Source organism: Mobula hypostoma, chromosome 1, assembly GCF_963921235.1.
Source record: "Mobula hypostoma chromosome 1, sMobHyp1.1, whole genome shotgun sequence".
Lineage (NCBI taxonomy): Eukaryota > Metazoa > Chordata > Chondrichthyes > Myliobatiformes > Myliobatidae > Mobula > Mobula hypostoma.
In genome coordinates, this window is record NC_086097.1 from 165,489,676 (window position 1) to 165,509,715 (window position 20,040).

A 20,040-nucleotide genomic window follows, 5' to 3' on the forward strand; every position below is an offset into this window, starting at 1 on the left:
CACTGGCTATGATTATGCCTCATCTCCCGCCTATCCTTTCTATAATCTCTGTTACATGCTATCTTTGATTTACTTCTGTTTCTCCCTCCCTCAGCCCTATGTATTAAGGCAATGGGTGGGGGGAAGGGCTGTGAGATTAGTGCAGGAAAATGGCACAAAGGTAAAGCATCAGCTATAAATTTATTGAACGGTGGAGCAAATATGCAAAGTCTTGACTTGAAATGCCAGCCATCCTTCTGCCTATGCAGATTCTGAGTGACTCATTAAGTACCTGCAGCAGTTTGTTTTTTGCCTAAGATACCCAATTCTTGTGTGTGGCGAGGAAACTTGGTTCTGCTTCCATTTCTTCTGCACTTATGTTTAAAGTGTTTCTTCTAGTAAAGCTTGATTGCCTCTCTGCTCCATTGAGTAGAGTCTCATTATAGCCTTGCACTTTGCCTGTTCGTACTGTATTTTCTCTGTAACCGTAACATTATATTCTGCATTTTGTTATCACTGTCCCTTGTTCTACCTCAATGTGGTGAAATAATCTGTATGAATGGCTTGCAAAGCAACGTTTTTCACTGTACCTTGGTATATGTGAGAATAATAAAACAATTACCTCTTGTCATGAAGAAGGCACGCCACGGCTTTACTTCATTAGGAGTTTGAGGAAATCTCAAAGACTCACAAATTTCTAGATGCACAAAGCATTCTGGCTGGTGGCAGAATAGCCTAGAATGGAGGCTCCAATATACATGATTGAAAGAGGCTGCTGAGGGTCGTGGACTCGGACAGCTCTATCAGGGCACAACCCTCCCCACCATCGGAGATCTCAGGAGGACGCCTTCCATCATTAAGGATCCTCACAACCTGCAACATGCCCTCTGCTCATTACTATCAACACAAAGGAGGTACACCCACATTTATGTTTAAGGAGCAGTTTCTTCCCTTGGCCATCAGATTTGTGAACGGTCCGTGAACCTATGAGTGCTATCTCGCTATTCTTCTTTTGCATTATTTATTTTGTAATTGATAGTAATTTTAATGTGAAGAAATACTGTATACTATTCCGAGAGCAACGTATTTCATGAAATACATTGGTTCATGGTAATAAACCTGAACCAGTCGGGTAGCAGGGTGGAACTCGCATTGTTTTGGGCAATGATCTGATATTTACGGAGAAAGTGTTACTATCCACCCACACAGGGTGGAAACCCCCCGCAGCACAGCGCCGACGCGCGCGAGCGCCTCTCCCGTGGGGCGTCGGGCTGCCGCACCTGCGCGCTGACTCCGAGTGCGCGAAGCCCCGCCTCCCGCCGGGCCCAAGCCGCCGCAAAGTGGACGAGGCGGGTGGTGGATCGGCTCCGCGGGAGATGGGCGACGCAGCCCCCAGGAAGGGGTTGCTATAAATTAGGTGAGGCGCCGGGGTTAAATGTCTGGGGAGGGGAAAGAATGAGATAAAATAGAATGGCGCGGTGATCTCCTGTGCGGAGCACAGGATGAGGCCTGGCGGGGAGGGTCGCACGGACACCGGCCCCGTTTTCACGAAGAGCAGCTGGGTGGGGGAGTCGGGAAGAGCCCTTGTACGGACGCTACCAGCAGCATGGCGGCAGCTGGATTTCGCCCTCACACGCCCCGGCACAGCTTCACATCACATCACTAAACAATTCGAATTGAGTCGCTTGGCTCCGTGTAGCTTCTTCACCATTATACCCCCAATGTCCCGTTAAAGATCACTTCCATCATCATCCTTCCCAGCCACGAGATGTGCCGTCCCCCTCCCTCCGCGCGAACCCCCCCCGGTCCCTCCTCCCTCCACGCGACCCCCCCGTCCCCCCTCCCTCCGCGCGAACCCCCCCCCGGTCCTTCCTCCCTCCGCGCGACCCCCCCCGTCCCCCCTCCCTCCGCGCGACCCCCCCCGTCCCCCCTCCCTCCGCGCGACCCCCCCCGTCCCCCCTCCCTCCGCGCGACCCCCCCCGTCCCCCCTCCCTCCGCGCGAACCCCCCCCGTCCCCCCTCCCTCCGCGCGAACCCCCCCCGGTCCCCCCTCCCTCCGCGCGAACCCTCCGCGCGAACCCCCCCCGGTCCCCCCTCCCTCCGCGCGAACCCCCCCCGGTCCCCCCTCCCTCCGCGCGAACCCCCCCCGGTCCCCCCTCCCTCCGCGCGAACCCCCGTCCCCCCCGCGCGACCCTCTCCCCGGTCCCCCCCTCCCTCCGCGCGACCCTCTCCCCGGTCCCCCCCTCCCTCCGCGCGACCCTCTCCCCGGTCCCCCCCTCCTTCCGCGCGACCCCCCCGGTCCCCCCTCCCTCCGCGCGACCCCCCCGGTTCCCCCTCCCTCTACACGACACCCCCATTCCCCTCCCTGTGTGCGACCCTCCCCCATCCCTCTCCCTCTGTGCGACACCCCTCTTTCCACTGGCCCTCCCTCACTCTGCGCGTCGTTCCTCCCCGCCCCCGTTCCCACTCCCTCCATGTGACCCTGCTGGTCCCCCCTCCTGCGCAACCCCTTTCCACACTGCTCCCCCTTCCCCTGCACAACCCCACACAGGTCCCCATTCTCTCCATGTGACCCCCACCATACCCCTATAAGCAAACCCACCCCGGTCTGTCCTCCCTCTGTGTAACCCCCCCCTGCACGACCCCCCTGGTCCCCCTGCTTCTGCACGATCCCCTAGTTACCCTTGAGAAGGTGCTGGTGAATTTCTGCCTTCAACCTGTATTGTCCATCTGGGAAAGGTACACTTGTCTAAGGAATTCCAGGATTTAGAATGAGCAGCTGTTAAGGAATTTAATCTTTTATCACACAGTTTTGTTAAAAGGCCTTCAAGATATATTGTGAGTTTGGAACAACCTGCCAGGGAGTGCAGTTTATAGCAAATTGGCAAACATTGGCAGTGGATTAATTAACAATCACTACTGCGAAGCTTCTTCCGGTGATGCCTACACTGAAGAAGTTTAAATCTTCTCTTCGACGGGAGTTCAGTGAAACTATCTCTCACTGCTCCCCATCTCTTACTAGCTCTCCTTTCAGTTAGTCCTGACGAGGGGTCTCGGCCGGAAACACCAACTGTACCTCTTCCTAGAGATGCTGCCTGGCCTGCTGCATTCACCAACTTTGATGTGTGTTGCTTGAATTTCCAGCATCTGCAGATTTCCTCGTGTTTGCGTTTTTAATCAGGAACAATTGTGATTCCTATGGCATGGGTATTTTACTGCGCAATGCAACTTCACTATTGAAGTTGACTTTAGCAGACACCTTGTAAGAGATTCTACCTTTTCAATGTCTATGCTGTCTTTCTTCCAGCAGTTCTTATTGCTGTTGCTCACCTCATGGCTAAGTGTTCTGAGTGGCAACTTTTGTTTAAATGCACCTGACAGCAAACTTCACACGACGTTTGGATTTACTAGTTAAGAAAGTTAAAGATGTCAGCTGTATGTTAACTCCAGCTGCTCTACAGATGGAGCTGTGCACCTAGACGAGCAGATAAAGCAGTTCATTCAGGATAAACTTATATTTGTGCCCCAAATGCTGATGGTCAGATTTATTGATGTCATTGCTGTTGCCCTTCTGATCACCTGTACCCTCGCTTTTTTTTATTTCCCTTATGCACTGGTGCAATGCATTGAAGGTGAACATTGACATTCTTCCTCAGAGCTGTTGAGACAACAAGAGTCAAGTGGATGTCAGCTGACTCTGGAATACCATGCAGAGTCTTTTGCTGCTGCAGTTAATGGGACTTGACATCAAGAAGGAACTCCAAAGCAAAATAATGGACTAGCAAGCTTCTTTTTTTGCTTTGGACTCCATGATAATCAGTGATTGATCCTTGGAGCAAGATGAAATGTGCTCAGTTTCTCCTTCCAAGAAGGTCTGTAATTAGTAGCCTTAAGGAAGAGGATGGCTTAGTTAAGCCCCTTGTAGCCAGAAATATTAAGTATCACTAAATATGTTTGTAGTAGGCCATGTAGTTTGAGGGTCACAGACTGCACACTGACACAAACCTTCCCATCCTTCATCTGAAGTTTTAGTTGCATATACAGTACAGTAAGTGCCCTCAGAAAAAGGCCAACATCCTGTGAACTCAAATGATTCTAAACTATGGGCTTAGTTTGCAAAATGTTAATGAGAAATAAGGTGACTGTTCGACAGTAACATAGTTGTTTAAAAGAAAAACTTCTGAAATTTGGAAATAAAGGAAGTCCATTTCTCAATTTGAGTATTTACCAACTTTTTACTTATTTACTGTACCAGTAATTAGCCCATGACTTAGTACAACTTTCTGTCTACAGATATCATTGCCTTAAGCTGTATAATGTAACCAGTGGACTAACTTGGTGAATGCCCCCAAAATAAATTTCCTCATTGCTGTATTTCCAGCAATATTTGAGAAAAGTAGTTGCTTCCTGATTATTTATACTTTTAAATAGAATTTTAAAATTTCTTCAGTCATCAAAGATAATTTGTTGAAAGCTAATTTCTAAGAACATAAAATCATTTTGCTGTCAACTAATGTCATACTTTTATCATCTTTGTTGTGAAAAATGGGTAGTTGGTATAAATTTATTTGGTAATCTATAGTACACTGAAAATTTATGGAATATTTCCACACAGATTCAACACATCAAGCTCTTGCCAGCTTTCTGCACGAACATTCCTTTTCCCCATTTTCCCCCTGTAAGTTTGAATCTATATCCAGTGTTTACCTAATTGTCTTTTGAAAGTGATGACCATCAACAGATCACTTGCAATACCAGAGGAAACAACACACTGGACCATTGCTACACCACCATCAAGAATGCCTACTGTGCTATTCCACGCCCTCACTTCGGGAAGTCTGATCATCTAGCTGTACTTCTACTCCCTAAGCACAGGCAGAGACTGAAGACTGCAGCACCAGCAGTTAGGACCAAGAAGGTTTGGACAAAGGAAGCACAGGAGCACCTATAGCAGGGGTCCCCAACCTTTTTTGCATCGTGGACCGGTTTAATATTGACAATATTCTTGTGGACTGGCTGACCGGGGTGGGTGTTCAAGTAGGGTTAAACTTGCCTCAACATGTCTTTTACAGTTAGGGTTGCCAACTTTCTCACTCCCAAATAAGGGACAAAATACTGTACGTATAACCATATAATAATTACAGCACGGAAACAGGCCATCTCGGCCCTTCTAGTCCGTGCCGAACTCCTCCTCTCACCTAGTCCCACTGACCTGCACTCGGTCCATAACCCTCCATTCCTTTCCTGTCCATATATCTATCCAAATTAACTTCAAATGACAACATCGAACGTGCCTCAACCACTTCTGCTGGAAGCTCGTTCCCCACAGCCACCACTCTCTGAGTAAAGAAGTTCCCCCTCATGTTACCCCTAAACTTTTGCCCTTTAACTCTCCACTCATGTCCTCTTGTTTGAATCTCCCCCACTCTCAATGGAAAAAGCCTATCCACATCAACTCTTATCAATACCCCTCATAATTTTTAAACACCTCTATCAAGTTCCCTCTCAACCTTCTACGCTCCAAAGAATAAAGACCTAACTTGTTCAACCTTTCTCTGTAACTTAGGAGATGAAACCCAGGCAACATTTTAGTAAACCTCCTCTGTACTCTCTCAATTTTATTGACATCTTTCCTATAATTTGGTGACCAGAATTGTACACAATACTTCAAATTTGGCCTTACCAATGCCTTATACAATTTCATAGTCATACTTTATTGATCCCGGGGGATCAATATTACATCCCATTCCTATACTCAGTACGCTGATTAATAAAGGCCAGCATACCAAAAGCTTTCTTCACCACCCCATCCACATGAGATTCCACCTTCAGGGAACTATGCACCATTATTCCTAGATCCCTCTGTCCTACAGCATTCTTCAGTGCCCTACCATTTACCATGTATGTCCTATTTTGATTAGTCCTACCAAAATGTAGTACCTCACATTTTTCAGCATTAAACTCCATCTGCCATCTTTCAGCCCACTCTTCTAACTGGCGTAAATCTCTCTGCAAGCTTTGAAAACCTACTTCATTATCCACAACGCCACCTATCTTAGCATCATCTGCATACTTACTAATCCAGTTTACCACCCCATCATCCAGATCATTAATATATATGACAAACAACATTGGACCCAGTACAGATCCTAGAGGCACACTGCTACACACTGCCCTACAATCTGACACACAGTTATCCACCACTATTCTCTGGCGTCTCCGATCCAGCCACTGCTGAATCCATTTTACTACTTTGATATTAATGCCTAACGATTGAACCTTCCTAACTAACCTTCCGTGTGGAACCTTGTCAAAGGCCTTACTGAAGTCCATATAGACACCATCCACCGCTTTACCCTCATCAACTTTCCTAGTAACCTCATCAAAAAATTGAATAAGATGTGTCAAACATGACCTTCCACGCACAAATCCACGTTGACTGTTCCTAATCAGACACTGTCTTTCCAGATAATTATATATACCATCTCTAAGAATACTCTCCATCAATTTACCCACCACTGACGTCAAACTCACAGGCCGATAATTGCTAAGTTTACTCTAAGAACCCTTTTTAAACCATGGAACCACATGAGCAATACGCCAATCCTCCGGCAACATCCCCGTTTCTAATGACATTTGAAATATTTCTGTCAAAGCCCCTGCTATTTCCACACTAACTTCCCTCAAGGTCCTAGAGAACATCTTGTCCAGACCCAGAGAGTTATCCTCTTTTATGTTCCTTAAAAGCGCCAGAACTTCCTCTTCTTTAATTGTCATACTTTCCATAACTACCCTTCTTGTTTCCTTTACCTTACACAATTCAATATCCTTCTCCTTAGTGAATACCGAAGAAAAGAAATTGTTCAAAATCTTCCCCATCTCTTTTGGCTCCGCACATAGCCGTCCACTCTGATTCTCTAAGGGACCAATTTTATCCCTCGCTATCCTTTTGCTATTTATATAACTGTAGAAACCCTTTGGATTTATCTTCACCTTACTTGCTAAAGCTGCCTCGTATCTTCTTTTAGCTTTTCTAATTTCTTTCTTAAGACTCTTTTTACATTCTTTATATTCCTTGAGCACCTATGTTTATTATATTCCTTGATGCCTATATTTATTGTAAATCCCTCTCTTTTTCCCAACCAAGTTTCCTACATCCCTTGAAAACCATGGCTCTCTCAAACTTTTAATCTTTCATTTCAACCTAACAGGAACATAAGGATCCTGTACCCTCAAAATTTCACCTTTAAATGACCTCCATTTCTCTATTACATCCTTCCCATAAAACAAATTGTCCTAATCCACTCCTTCTAAATCCTTTCGCATCTCCTCAAAGTTAGCCTTTCTCCAATCAAAAATCTCAACCCTGGGTCCGGTCCTATCCTCCTCCATAATTATATTGAAACTAATGTTATTGTGATCACTGGACCGGAAGTGCTCCCCAACACATACCTCTGTCACCTGCCCTATCTCATTCCCTAACAGGAGATCCAACACTGCCCATTCTCTAGTTGGTACCTCTATGTTTGCTGCAACAAACTATCTTGCACACATTTGACAAAATCCAAACCATCCAGCCCTTTTACAGAATGGGCTCCCCAGTCTATGTGTGGAAAATTAAAATCTCCCACGATCACAACCTTGTGCTTACTACAAATATTTGCTATCTCCTTACAAATTTGCTCCTCTAGTTCTCGGTCCCCATTAGGTGGTCTATAATACACCCCTATAAGCATCACTACATCTCTCCTATCCTCAGTTCCACCCAAATAGCCTCCCTGGACGAGTCCACTAATCTAACCTGCCAGTGGACCGCTGTTATATTTTCTCTGACAAGCAATGCTACACCTCCCACTCTTGCCCCTCCTATTCTATCACACCTGAAGCAACGAAATCCTGGAATATTTAGTTGCCAATCACACCCCTCCTGCAACCACATTTCACTAATAGCTACAACATCATATTTCCAGGTATCAATCCATGCTCTAAGCTCATCCACCTTTCTTACAATGCTCCTAGCATTAAAATAGATGCATTTGAGAAACTCTCCACCTCTTGCTCTCTGTTTATCCTTAATGGAGCAAACAACTTTGCTATCTTTTTCTTCCTTGCCCCCTACATCTTTGGTCTGAGTGCTCCTGATCTCTGTCCCCTGCCTATCCTCCCTCACACACTGCCTACTAGCTTTCTCTATTTGTGAACTAACCTCCTCTCTCCTAGTCTCTTTGATACCCACCCCCCAACCATTCTAGTAGTACATAAGTTATTTCTACTTTATATAGGCTGTGTATTTATCATATCATTCCTGCTTTTACTATATATTAGTGTTATTTATTTTCGGTTTTATGTGTTATTTGGTATGATTTGTTAGGTTATTTTTTGGGTCTGAGAACGCTCAAAAATTTTTCCCATATAAATTATGGTAATTGCTTCTTCGCTTTACGCCATTTCGGCACGAAAGGTTTCATAGGAATGCTCTACCTTAGCTGGGGAAGTACGGGAGAAGGGTGGTCCTGTATGGGACAAACCAATTTAGTCCAATATACGGGATATCCCAGCAAATATGGAGCAGCTGGCAACCCTGTGTTCAAGTTCAACAGTGTGTAACAGGGAATGAGGAAAGGTGCAGCTGACTCATATTGTTTCCTTACGGCCCGGTAGCACATGCTTTGCAGCCCGGTGGTTGGGGACCACTGACCTATAGGACGGCTTTGAATTGGTGGACTGGACTGTTTTCAGGGATTCATCTTTGAATCTGGATGAGTATGCTGCAGTTGTTACCGACTCCATTAAAACCTGTGTGGATGAGTGTGTGCCTACAAAGACTTACTGTACATTCCCAAACCAAAAGCTGTGGATGACTACTACGTCGACTCAGGCCTAGGGTGCCGTCGTCAGGCACAATGACGGACTCTCCACTTCTCTCTCTCCCTCATCAGTATGTTCAGTTCATCTACATTAACCCCGCTGCTATCTTCTAGGAGAGTGTTGACCATAGTCTTGGGAGGGCGCCCAGGGTTCATCCTCCCGTGCTTGGGCTCCCATATGAGGACGTGGCGTAGACAGTGCCCTGCTAGTTGCAGTCTTCTTGCCTCGATTTTAGTGATGAGCATCGAAGTTCGTCGTGCTGTTGCCAACGCACGTCAAGAGCCGTCCCGAGCATTCGTGTATAGCAACCATTTAGAGACTTTCGCATAGTCTTGGTGAGTGTCCATGTCTTGCATCCGTACGTGAGAATGGACTCTTATGACTGCTATGAAAATCCTCTTTTTAAGCCCTCTGGTCAGGTTCGACTTCCAGATTTCCTGCATGTTGTTCATAGCTCTCCACGCCAGCGCCTTCCATATCTTTATGTCCTTCTCCGAACTCATCATTCTTGACCCGAGGTACTTGTAGTCAAAGACTTTCTTAATGGCATCATTCTTTACGGTCTTGAGAGTACCTTTGTCGCAGTTAAACGCCATGTACTCTGTCTTTTTAGCGTTTAGGTGAAGTCCAACTTTATTGCACTCAATTTCCACTTCTGTCAGTAACTGCTGTGCTTCCTCCATGTGGTCAGAGAGCAGGACTATGTCATCTGCAAAATCTAGATCTGTGAGCATAACTGGTCTGACCCTTTTGGTTTGTCCTGGTTTTATGGTAAAACCAAGCTTGTCATGATCTTTGGTAGCTTGTTGCAGAGCGTAATCAAGGACGATTATAAAGATGTAGGGTGCCAAAGTGTCTCCTTGCAGCACACCAGCTAGGAGCTCAAACACTGCTGTTTCTCTGTCTGGTGATACAACTTTTGCCATGGTTTTGGTATAGCTGGACTCTATTGCTCTCAGTTGAAGGTCTGGCACTCCGTAAGCTTTCAGGGTCTTCAACATTTTACCTCGGTGAATGGAGTCAAAAGCTTTGTGAAAATCAATGTAAGTAAGCACGGCTAGTAGGTTGCTCTTCTTGACTTCCTCGATGATCCTACGGAGAGCAAGTATTTGCATTACTGTTGTGCACTTCTGCCGAAAACCATTCTGATTGAATCTTAGCTTAGGATCAATGGCGGTGCGAATCCTGTTCAAGATCATCTGATTGTATAGCTTTGCTAAGATGCAGGTCAAGCTGATACCGCGGAAGTTATCTGTCTTAGTGAGGGATCCAGACTTGGGGACTGGGATAATGTTTGAGAGTGACCACTGTTCTGGTTTGTCGCCTTTCATCAGTGCCATATTACATATTTCCAGCAAGATGTTGTCCAGGTCGCAGTTCTTCAGGACATCTGGTGGTATCCCATCTGGTCCAGTGCTCCTGCCCTGTTTGAGTGCATATTTGGCCTTCTTCAGTTCCTCAATGGTGAAGGGGCCGTCATCGATGTCGACTTGTGTTAGTATCGTGGGTATGTCCTCTTCTTCTTCTGTGATCGTTGGAGGGCTTCCCAGCAGGTTCTTAAAGTGGGTAAACCATGTCTGGACACGGTCCTCTGTTGTTTTACCACTTATATGAACTGATGGGGACTTCTTCCGTCTACTGATCTCATTGACTGGGCACCATGCTTCTCCATGCTGCATGTCTTCATTAGCAGCCTGTATCTCTCTAATCCTCTCAGCTAGTTCCTCTTCTTCAGTTGGTCATAGGTGGCAAAGAGATTCTTCTTTGCTGTCTTGGTCTTGTCTCAGCTCTCCTGTTTTGCTCCTAAGTTCGGCATGACAAGCATTGACCACACCTCTTGTTGCGACGATGTCAGGATGTTTGGAGATCCAGGTCTTCTTGATTCGCTTCACAGTAGGCAAACTCTTTGTTGCATCTGTGTGTGCGTCTATGAGCCATTGATAGCGGTCGGTGGCAGTCTCTTCCTCCCCCCTTTCCAGTGGGCCAAAGCAATTTCTCACCTCCACTATGTACTGGGCTTGAAGAATAGTTTGTGAGGAGAATGCCTCCAGTCTACCTTCTCCTTGGGACCTGTGGCTTTGGGTTGCCGCAGGCTCAGTCTCACTTGCATTGACACTACTCTGTGGTCAGAACTGACCGAGTTGAAGGTGCTGTAGGGTTCTGTGTTGATCACACAATTACGCCATTTTGTTCTTATGAGGATGTAGTCGAGCTGTTTCCTGTAGATGGAGGCACTGTTTTCGTATGTCCACAGTTTACCAGCTCGCTTCTTGAATTGTGTGTTGGCGGCAATGAGACTGTGTTCCTGGATGAAATCAATTAGATAGTCCTGACGAAGGGTCTCGGCCTGAAACGTCGACTGCACCTCTTCCTAGAGATGCTGCCTGGCCTGCTGCGTTCACCAGCACCTTTTATGTGTGTTGCTTGAATTTCCAGCATCTGCAGAATTCCTGTTGTTTTCAATTAGATATTGTCCATTTCTGTTGGTAAAGTCTTGGTATGAGTATGGAACATCTTCCAGTCCGACCTGGGCATTAAAGTCGCCGAGCACAGCCAGGAAGTTATGTGCCGGTATTGAAGTGACAGCTTCATGAAGTTTACTGTGGAAGGCCTCCACCTCCTTCTCCTCACTGCAGTTGTACGGGGAGTAACAGATGATGACAGAGGTTGCTGGGTTTCCGTCAAATTCCGCAGTAAGGATTCTGTCACTGACTGAGACTACGCCCCTCAGTGCCTTCTTCGCCTTGCGGCTCAACATCAGCCCTACTCCTCCTTGTGCTGACATCGTCGTCGGCTGTCTCCATGCGGACGAGGTGATGAGGTGCATCCTCTCTACCTCTGTGAACCTTATCTCTTCGTCAGGGTGTATACAACGGTGTTTTTGGATCCCCAGGATGGAGATCTCGTAGCTGCTTGCCTGTGATGCCAACTCTGTGCATCGAGGCAAGAGGCGGATGGTGTTTGCGTTGAAGGTTGAGATGATCGTTTTTACCTTACAACGCAAAAGAGGCGCAGTTCGCTCGGCCCCCTGTCGGACTCAACCCTCCCTGTGGGGTTTGAGGTTGCATCGTCATACTGCCTGTCTCGGCCAGGGTCTGGGTGTTCCGCAGAGTTCCTGAGCACTCCCGGCTCTGGAAGTATAAGGTTTGTTGGCTTGTCTGTCATCATAATGCCTTACATAATGCTGTGGATGAACCAGGAGGTAACGTCGTCTGCTGAAGACTAGATCTGTTTTATTCAAGTCTGGCAACCCAGACCTGTACCAGAAAACCAGGTATGATTTGTGGAGGGCTATTTCAAGGGCAAAGAGACAATTCCAAATGAGGTTGGAAGAGATATCAGATGCACGGCAACTCTGGCAGGGTCTGCAAGACATTGCTTCCTACAAAGCGAAACCCAATAGTATGAATGGCAGCGATGCTTCACTACACCTTCTATGCATGCTTTGAAAGGGAGAACACAACTACAGCTGTGAAGATCCCTGCTGCACCTGATGACCCTGTGATCTCTGTCTCAGAGGCCGATGTTAGACTGTCTTTAAAGAGAGTGAACCCTCGCAAGTCGGAAGGTCCCGATGGAGTACCTGGTAAGGCTCTGAAAACCTGTGCCGACCAACTAGCGGGAGTATTCAAGGACATTTTCAACCTTCCACTTGCTTCAAAAAGGCAACAATTATACCAGTGCCTAAGAAGAATAATGTGGTCTGCCTTAATGACTATCGCCCGGTAGCACTCGCATCAACAGTGATGAAATGCTTTGAGAGGTTGGTTATAACTAGACTGAACTGCTGCCTCAGCAAGGACCTGGACCCATTGCAATTTGCCTATCACCACAATAGGTCAATGGCAGGTGCAATCTCAGTGGCTGTCCACACTGTAGACCACCTAGACAACACAAAGACCTACGTCAGGATGCTTTTCATTAACTATAGCTCAGCATTTAATACCATCATTCCCAAAATCCTGATTGCGAAGTTGCAGAACCTGGGCCTCTGTACCTCCCTCTGCAATTGGATCCTCAGTTTCCTAACCGGAAGACCATAGTCTGTGCGGATTGGTGATAACATATCCTCCTCGCTGACAATCAACACTGGCGCACTTCAAAGGTGTGTGCTTAGCCCACTGTTCTACTCTTTATATACACGTGACTGTGTGGCCAGGCATAGCTCAAATACCATCTACAAATTTGCTGACGGTACAACCATCGTTGGTAGAATCTCAGATGGTGACGAGAGGACGTACAGGAGTGAGATATGCCAACTAATGGAATGGTGCCGCAGCAACAACCTGGCACTCAACGTCAGTAAGACGAAAGAGCTGATTGTGGACTTCAGGAAGGGTAAGACGAAGGAGCACATACCAATCCTCATAGAGGGATCAGAAGTGGAGAGTGAACAGCTTCAAGTTCCTCAGTGTCAAGATCTCTGAGGAATTAATCTGGCCCCAACATATCGATGTAGTCATAAAGAAGGCAAAACATCAGCTGTACTTCATTAGGAATTTGAAGAGATTTGACATGTCAGCAAATACACTCAAAAACTTCGATAGTTGTACTGTGGAGAGTATTCTGACAGGCCGCATCACTGTCTGGTATGGGGGGCTTACTGCGCAGGACTGAAAGAAGCTGCAGAATGTTGTTAAGTCTAGTCAGCTCCATCTTGGGCACTAGCCTACAAAGTACCCAGGACATCTTTGGGGAGCAGTGTCTCAGAAAGGCAGCGTCCATTATTAAGGACCTCCAGCACCCAAGGCATGCCCTTTTCTCACTGTTACCATCAGATAGGAGATACAGAAGCCTGAAGGCACACACTAGCGATTCAGGAACAGCTTCTTCCCCTCTACCATCCAATTCCTAAATGGACATTGAAGCTTTGGACACTACTTTTTTTAATATACACTATTTCTGTTTTTTGCACATTTAAAAAAATCTATTCGATATACGTAATTGATATACTTGTTTATTATGTTTTATTTTATTTATTATTATTATTTTTTCTCTCTGCTAGATTATGTATTGCATTGAACTGCTGCTGCTGAGTTAACAAATTTCACATCCAGTGCCGGTGATAATAAACCTGATTCTAATTCTAATGAGTCTGTGTGCTTTTAGGCAGAGTACTCTAACACACTGTCATTTGCTTTGTGAAAAAGCTTTTCCACATTTTTTTTGGTTCTTTGCTGCTCACTTAATCTACACCTCCCTTTTATCCTCTGCCTACTTTCTTGATAATGTATATCTCATAAATTTTCTTGTTGCTTGAAGAAAGGGAGGATCTAAAAGGTTTGTTACATACTTTAATGAACTTTTATTTTCTTGTTATTTGTTGAGATACAGCACAGAATAGGCCTTTCTGGCTCGTTGACCTGTGCTGCCCAAGCAACCCCTGATTGAACTCAGCCTAAATCATGGGATAATTTACAACGACCAATTAACCTACCAACTAATTTTCGCAATCGGTACCTGCCTAAACGTAAATTGGAAAGAGAAAATGGTTTCTCTTTTCCAGATTGTCATATTGTAAACTTTTTTGGATTATTATGGAATTGTTTTTGTTTAATACCTCTTGCATTCTCAGGTGTTATGGACAGGTAATGAAAGGGAGAAATTCCCAGGTGCAACAATGACTGAATGTTTCCTGCCACCAACGAGCAGTCCCAGTGAACACCGCAGGGCTGAGCATGGCAGTGGCCTAGCTCGTACTCCAAGCTCCGAGGAGATCAGTCCTACAAAATTCCCAGGACTGTATCGAACAGGTGAAGTTTCACCTCCTCATGAAGGCCTGCATGAGTCTGTTGATATAGTGTCTGACGACGAAAAGGAGCACACAAAGAAAAAAGGCAAATTTAAAAAGAAAGAAAAAAGAAGTAAGTATTGTTCACCAAAGATCATGATATGTTTACTTTGACCATAAAAATGCACCAGGACTGTTACTATGATTTAACTGATCGTGTGAGGAAAGTAGTGGATGGACAAGAGGGGTAAACTGATCTTTTTAATCCCTGGATCCTGATTTTTTTTTTACTCCACTCAAAAAATTGACTGTGAAGGTTGTGTGTTTAGTTCTCAGTCCAGCTGCTAATGGGTTTGAACCTACAATATAAACTGACTTCATTATTAGATATCTCACTCAGGCTGAAGTGAGATATAACAAATAAATTATATCATACGACCGTATGTCTCCACTCTACAGTTTGTTCTGAAATGGAAAACATTTGATTTCCCAATACTAATATTCTCATCTTGGTGAGCAGAAACAATATGAGCCATAATTTGCAAATGGTAAATTATTGTAGTTATACTATATTCAATAATATTTTTGGGTGATGAGAAACTGGTAAAAATTGGTGTACAGAAGAATATTGATGTGTATGCAGATAGAGCAAGTGATTAAGAGGCAAATGACTATCATTATTGCAAAGTGATTGGCATACAGGAGCGAGGAAAGCTTCCTGTGATTCCACATGACTTTAAGTCCGCATCTGATGTACTGTGTATAGTTTTGCTCTCTATTTAAAGACATGCTTGTCTTGGAACTAGTGTAATGTTGAATCAGTAGATTAGTTCATTGGATGTGATTTTCTTCTGGAGATTGAACAGAGATAGTCTGTCTATACAGCACTCTGGAGTTTGACATGTTGAAACCTAATTTTTTTTTTGAAGGATAAATGGTCAATCTAGAACTTTTGGGCTATAGGCTCAAGATAATAAATTGTCCATTTAGAATTGACATTAAACAGGACAACTCCTTTTAAATTTTTGGCATTGTACAGTTCAGAGAACAATGGGTAATCTCCCAGAGAGTATATTCAAGATTAATATTGATAGAATTTTGGGGACATGAGGAATTCCAAGGAGTGGGAATCAGTTAGGAAAGTGGATTTAAGGCAATCACCATACTTTTATCGAGTTATGACGGAGGTTTAAGAATTCTTGCATTTTGCATGAATGATTCATGATATAGTTTGAAGAAGTTGTGTCCTGGAGAGGTCTGAGAAGGTGGCAGATTATAAAACAAAAACAACATGGACCTTATTTTCCTTTCTTTTTACATAGCTGAGGGGTATGCAGCCTTCCAAGAGGACAGCTCAGGTGATGAAGCAGAGAGCCCATCAAAGATGAAAAGACCAAAGGGTATCCATGTCTTCAAAAAGCCTAGTTTCTCCAAGAAGAAAGAAAAAGATTTTAAGATCAAAGAAAAGCCAAAGGAAGAAAAGCACAAAGAGGAAAAGCATAAAGAGGACAAACACAAGGAGAAAAAGTCCAAAGATATAACTGCAGCAGATGTCGTTAAACAGTGGAAAGAGAAAAAGAAAAAGAAAAAACCTGTTCCGGAGCAGGAAGCAGTTCAGATGGATACTCCTTCTTCCTTCCGGCCTATCTTTGGTATTCCATTGGCTGAGGCTGCTGAGAGGACTATGCTATATGATGGGATCCAGCTACCAGCAGTTTTTCGTGAATGCATTGACTATATTGAAAATTATGGCATGAAAAGTGAAGGCATTTATAGGGTATCAGGTATGGTTTCAGCTTAGTTTGGGCTGTTCACTGTTTTTGTTGAAGAGAGCAATTATACAAAATTAGAACTTGCTTCCAAAACCTTTTCATTGCATGAATTTTCTTGTTATGTAAGTTGAAACTATAAGGTTGATTAAATTTATGGTTTAAAATTAATATCTGTTAGATTCATGCTTCCTCTAGATGATCAGATGCTGATTGATTTACATTTGTAGTTAGTTACTCTGCATCAGCAATCATTTTTTTATCTGTTCTATCTTCACCCAAAAAACTGTAATGATTTTGATGGAACCTAGCACTGGACAGCCCATTTGGCCCACAATGTTGTGCCAATCTTGATGCTAATTTATACTGCATCCTCTTGTGTATCACCCATATCCATCCATTCCCTTCATATTTATCTTAAAGCCTCTTAAACTCCATCAAACCGCCTGCTTCAGCTACTACCCCTGCTAACCTCTTCCAGGCATATACCTGGATAGAAGAAACTTGCCCCTCATGCAAAAAAAATGTTCTTCTAGCTATTGAACAAATCACTGATTATGGTCCCGTACAATCACTACAAAACTGTATTGAACAAACACTGATTGGATGAGCCAATATGTCCTCCAGTTAAACAAAGTGCAAACTGAAATACTTATCCGTGTAAGCGGAACAAGTGCTACACCTCCCCCTCGTACCCCATCTGTTACTCATTTTTATGCACACATTCTTTCTCTCACTCTCCTTTTTCTCCCTCTGTCCCTCTGAATATACCTCTTGCCCATCCTCTGGGTCACCCCCCCCCTTGTCTTTCTTCCCGGACCTCCTGTCCCATGATCCTTTCGTACCCCCTTTTGCCTATCACCTGTCCAGCTCTCGGCTCTATCCCTCCCCCTCCTGTCTTCTCCTATCATTTTGCATCTCCCCCTTCCCCTCCAGCTTTCAAATTCCTTACTCACTCTTCCTTCAGTTAGTCCTGACGAAGGGTCTCGGCCTGAAACGTCGACTGCACCTCTTCCTATAGATGCTGCTTGGCCTGCTGCGTTCACCAGCAACTTTGATGTATGTTACTGAAATATTTGTGTTTGGTGCCAAAATAGAATGATTGAAAGTTAGTGCTCACTTACAGTCCTTGTTGTTACAGACCACAAACCAAGCCAGAATCCTTGGTGTTGTGATGGACTCTGAGTTAAATTTTAACTGCCACATTAAGACAATTGCAAAGTCAGCCTACTACCATCTTAAAAATATAACGAGAGTTTAAAGGGCTTATAGTGCCTATAAGTATTTATCCCCTTTGGAAGTTTTCATGTTTTAATGATTTATAATATGGAATCACAGTGAATTTAATTTGGCTTTTTTGACACTGATCAACAGAAAAAGACTCTGTTCAAAGTGAAAAGATCTCTACAAAGTGATCTAAATTAATTACAAATATAAAACAAAAAATTGATTGCCTAAGTTTTCGACAGTGGCTTTAACTTTGCCACTCTCCCATCTCAATCACTGGAGCTTGTAACTCTTCCAGAGTTGTCATAAGTCTCTTGGTGGCCTCCTGCACTAGTCCCCTTGCAAGGTCACTCAGTTTTTGAGGACGGCCTGCTCTAGGCATATTTACAGCTGTGCCATATTCTTTCCATTTCTTGATGATTGACTTAACTGTACTCCAGGGGATATTCAGTGACTTGGAAATTTTCTTGTATCCATCTCCTGACTTGTGTTTTTCAATAACCTCTTTGCGGGGTTGCTTGGAGTGTTCTTTTGTCTTCATGGTGTAGTTTTTGCCAGGATAATGATTCACCAGCAGTTGGACCTTTCAGATATTTTTACTACAATCAATTGAAACACCTTGACTGCACATAGGTCTCCAAAAACATATCCATTTAACTAATTATGTGACTTCTAAAACCAACTGGCTACATCAGTGATGATTTGGTGTCACTTTAACATGAAGAATTTTTTTCTGTTGAAAAGCCAAATTATATCCACTGTGATTCAGTGTTGTAAAACAATAAAACATGAAAACTTCTAAGGGGGTGAATTCTTTTTTATAGGCACTGTATGTCTCAGCATGATCTGGAAAAGCTCATTCATGCTTTTATTTTTAGTAGGCTTCACTACTGTAATGGCATTTTCACAGGTCTGTAAAAAAAATCCCTCAGACAGCTGCAGCTCATTCAGTATGCTGCTGCTAGAGTCCTCACTAAGACCAAGAAAGTAGAACATATAACTCCAGTTCTCAGATCGCTACACTGCTTTCCAGTCCATCAGAGGATTGATTTTAAAATATTGCTACTGGTTTATAAAGCACGGAATGGTCTATGGCTAAAATACATCTCTGATTTCTTGCAGCATTATGATCCTTCCCAAGCTCCTAGATTGTCTGGGGCAGATCTGCTTACCATCCCCAGAGTAAAAACCAAACATGTGAAGCAGCTTTTAGTTACTATTCTCTACATATCTGGAATAACCTTCCAGAGGATCAAGTCTGCCCCAACTTTAAGCTCTTTTAAATCGAGGCTTAAAACTTTTCTTTTCGCTATAGCTTTTAATTAGAATCTCCTTCACTGTAACTTCTATTTATCATATCTATTTTTTTGTGTGATTTTATTCTCTTATATGTTGTCTGAAATTTGCTGTTTGATTTTTATTTCTTGTTCTATGTAAAGTACTTTGAATTGCTTTGTGTTTGAGAAGTGCTATACAGATAAACTTGCTTGCTTGCTTACAGCACTGAATTACTAGCCATCAGTTGGCCAAGAATAAAATCTGATTTTTTTGGACTGATTTTCCAAATGGTGTGGTGTGAACTTAGGATGCAGGGAGTTCAACAGGGATCAGCAATGTGTGTTACATTCTTCCTAGGGTACATAGGGTAGTTCTAATTGAGACCATATTGAAGACATAGGTTTATTTAAATTAAACATTACAGTTTCTATTTGAGTCGTTAGGTTAGCATCTTAGTTATCTTGCAGTGGACGGTAAAACTAACCTGGGAAATGAAAATCTAAAATGGGGAAAAAAGCAAAGTCAAAGAAGCCAACTGAAATTCTGTAGTCTAAGTATAGATTTTGACAATCAGTAATGTAGTATAAGGTACAAATTTAATTTCAGGTCAGTTTTTGAAACTGCTACCATTTGCGCCAGTGTATTGCCCATTTGGAGCTAGTCCATCTATTACAGGGATTTTCAACCTATATTCTGCAAAGGACCCTTAACATTAACTGAGGAGTCTGTGGACCCCAGGTTGGAATTCAGGTTGCATTCTCAGGAATGAGAGTGCTAATGGAACCATCTGAAAGGAATTGAGCATGATTCAGTGTGGAGCGTTGGCAATGTGCAGTGGCTGTCTGTGAAGGCAGTTAATGGGCTGTCTGGAGCAAATGGTGTGGATGGTAGCAATTTGCACAGTGACGATAGGTCATTGCTAGAGGTGGGCTGCTGCTGCTCCATTTGTAAACAGGCCGTCAGGATCTTAAGGTGATTACCCTGTTTTGTGCTGTTAAGAATTAAGTGATTCTGGCCTAGCTCTAAATTGTAGGTTTACAGAGTCTCCTAAGGTCTGCAAAATAAGAAACTTACAGTCATGTAACTGGATTTGGTTACACTGCTTAGCATCCAGGAAAAATTTGTATTGATATTCCATTTATTTTCCAATATGTAAAATTAATTTTCATTGAAATAATGAATATTCTGC

The 20,040-nt window shown here is 43.9% G+C and overlaps 2 protein-coding genes across 2 annotated transcripts in view; one reads left to right on the forward strand and one right to left on the reverse strand.

Moving 5' to 3' along the window:
• Positions 1–1,279: 1,279 nt before the first annotated feature.
• Positions 1,280–20,040, forward strand: part of ralbp1 (ralA binding protein 1) — a 57,373-nt gene continuing 38,612 nt past the window's right edge. The window contains exons 1-3 of the mRNA XM_063059099.1: positions 1,280–1,396; positions 14,422–14,710; positions 15,900–16,361. Of these exons, the coding sequence (XP_062915169.1) occupies positions 14,467–14,710; positions 15,900–16,361 (706 nt within the window). The 5' untranslated portion in view covers positions 1,280–1,396; positions 14,422–14,466. The remainder of the gene's footprint in view (positions 1,397–14,421; positions 14,711–15,899; positions 16,362–20,040) is intronic.
• On the reverse strand, positions 10,930–14,415 carry LOC134347400 (craniofacial development protein 2-like; the record flags this gene model as incomplete). Its single annotated transcript, XM_063049766.1, has 3 exons — positions 14,407–14,415; positions 11,304–11,874; positions 10,930–11,159 (listed from the first exon to the last, which is right to left on the reverse strand). Coding segments are annotated over exons 1-3 (810 nt in total), but the record flags the coding sequence as incomplete, so codon positions are not given.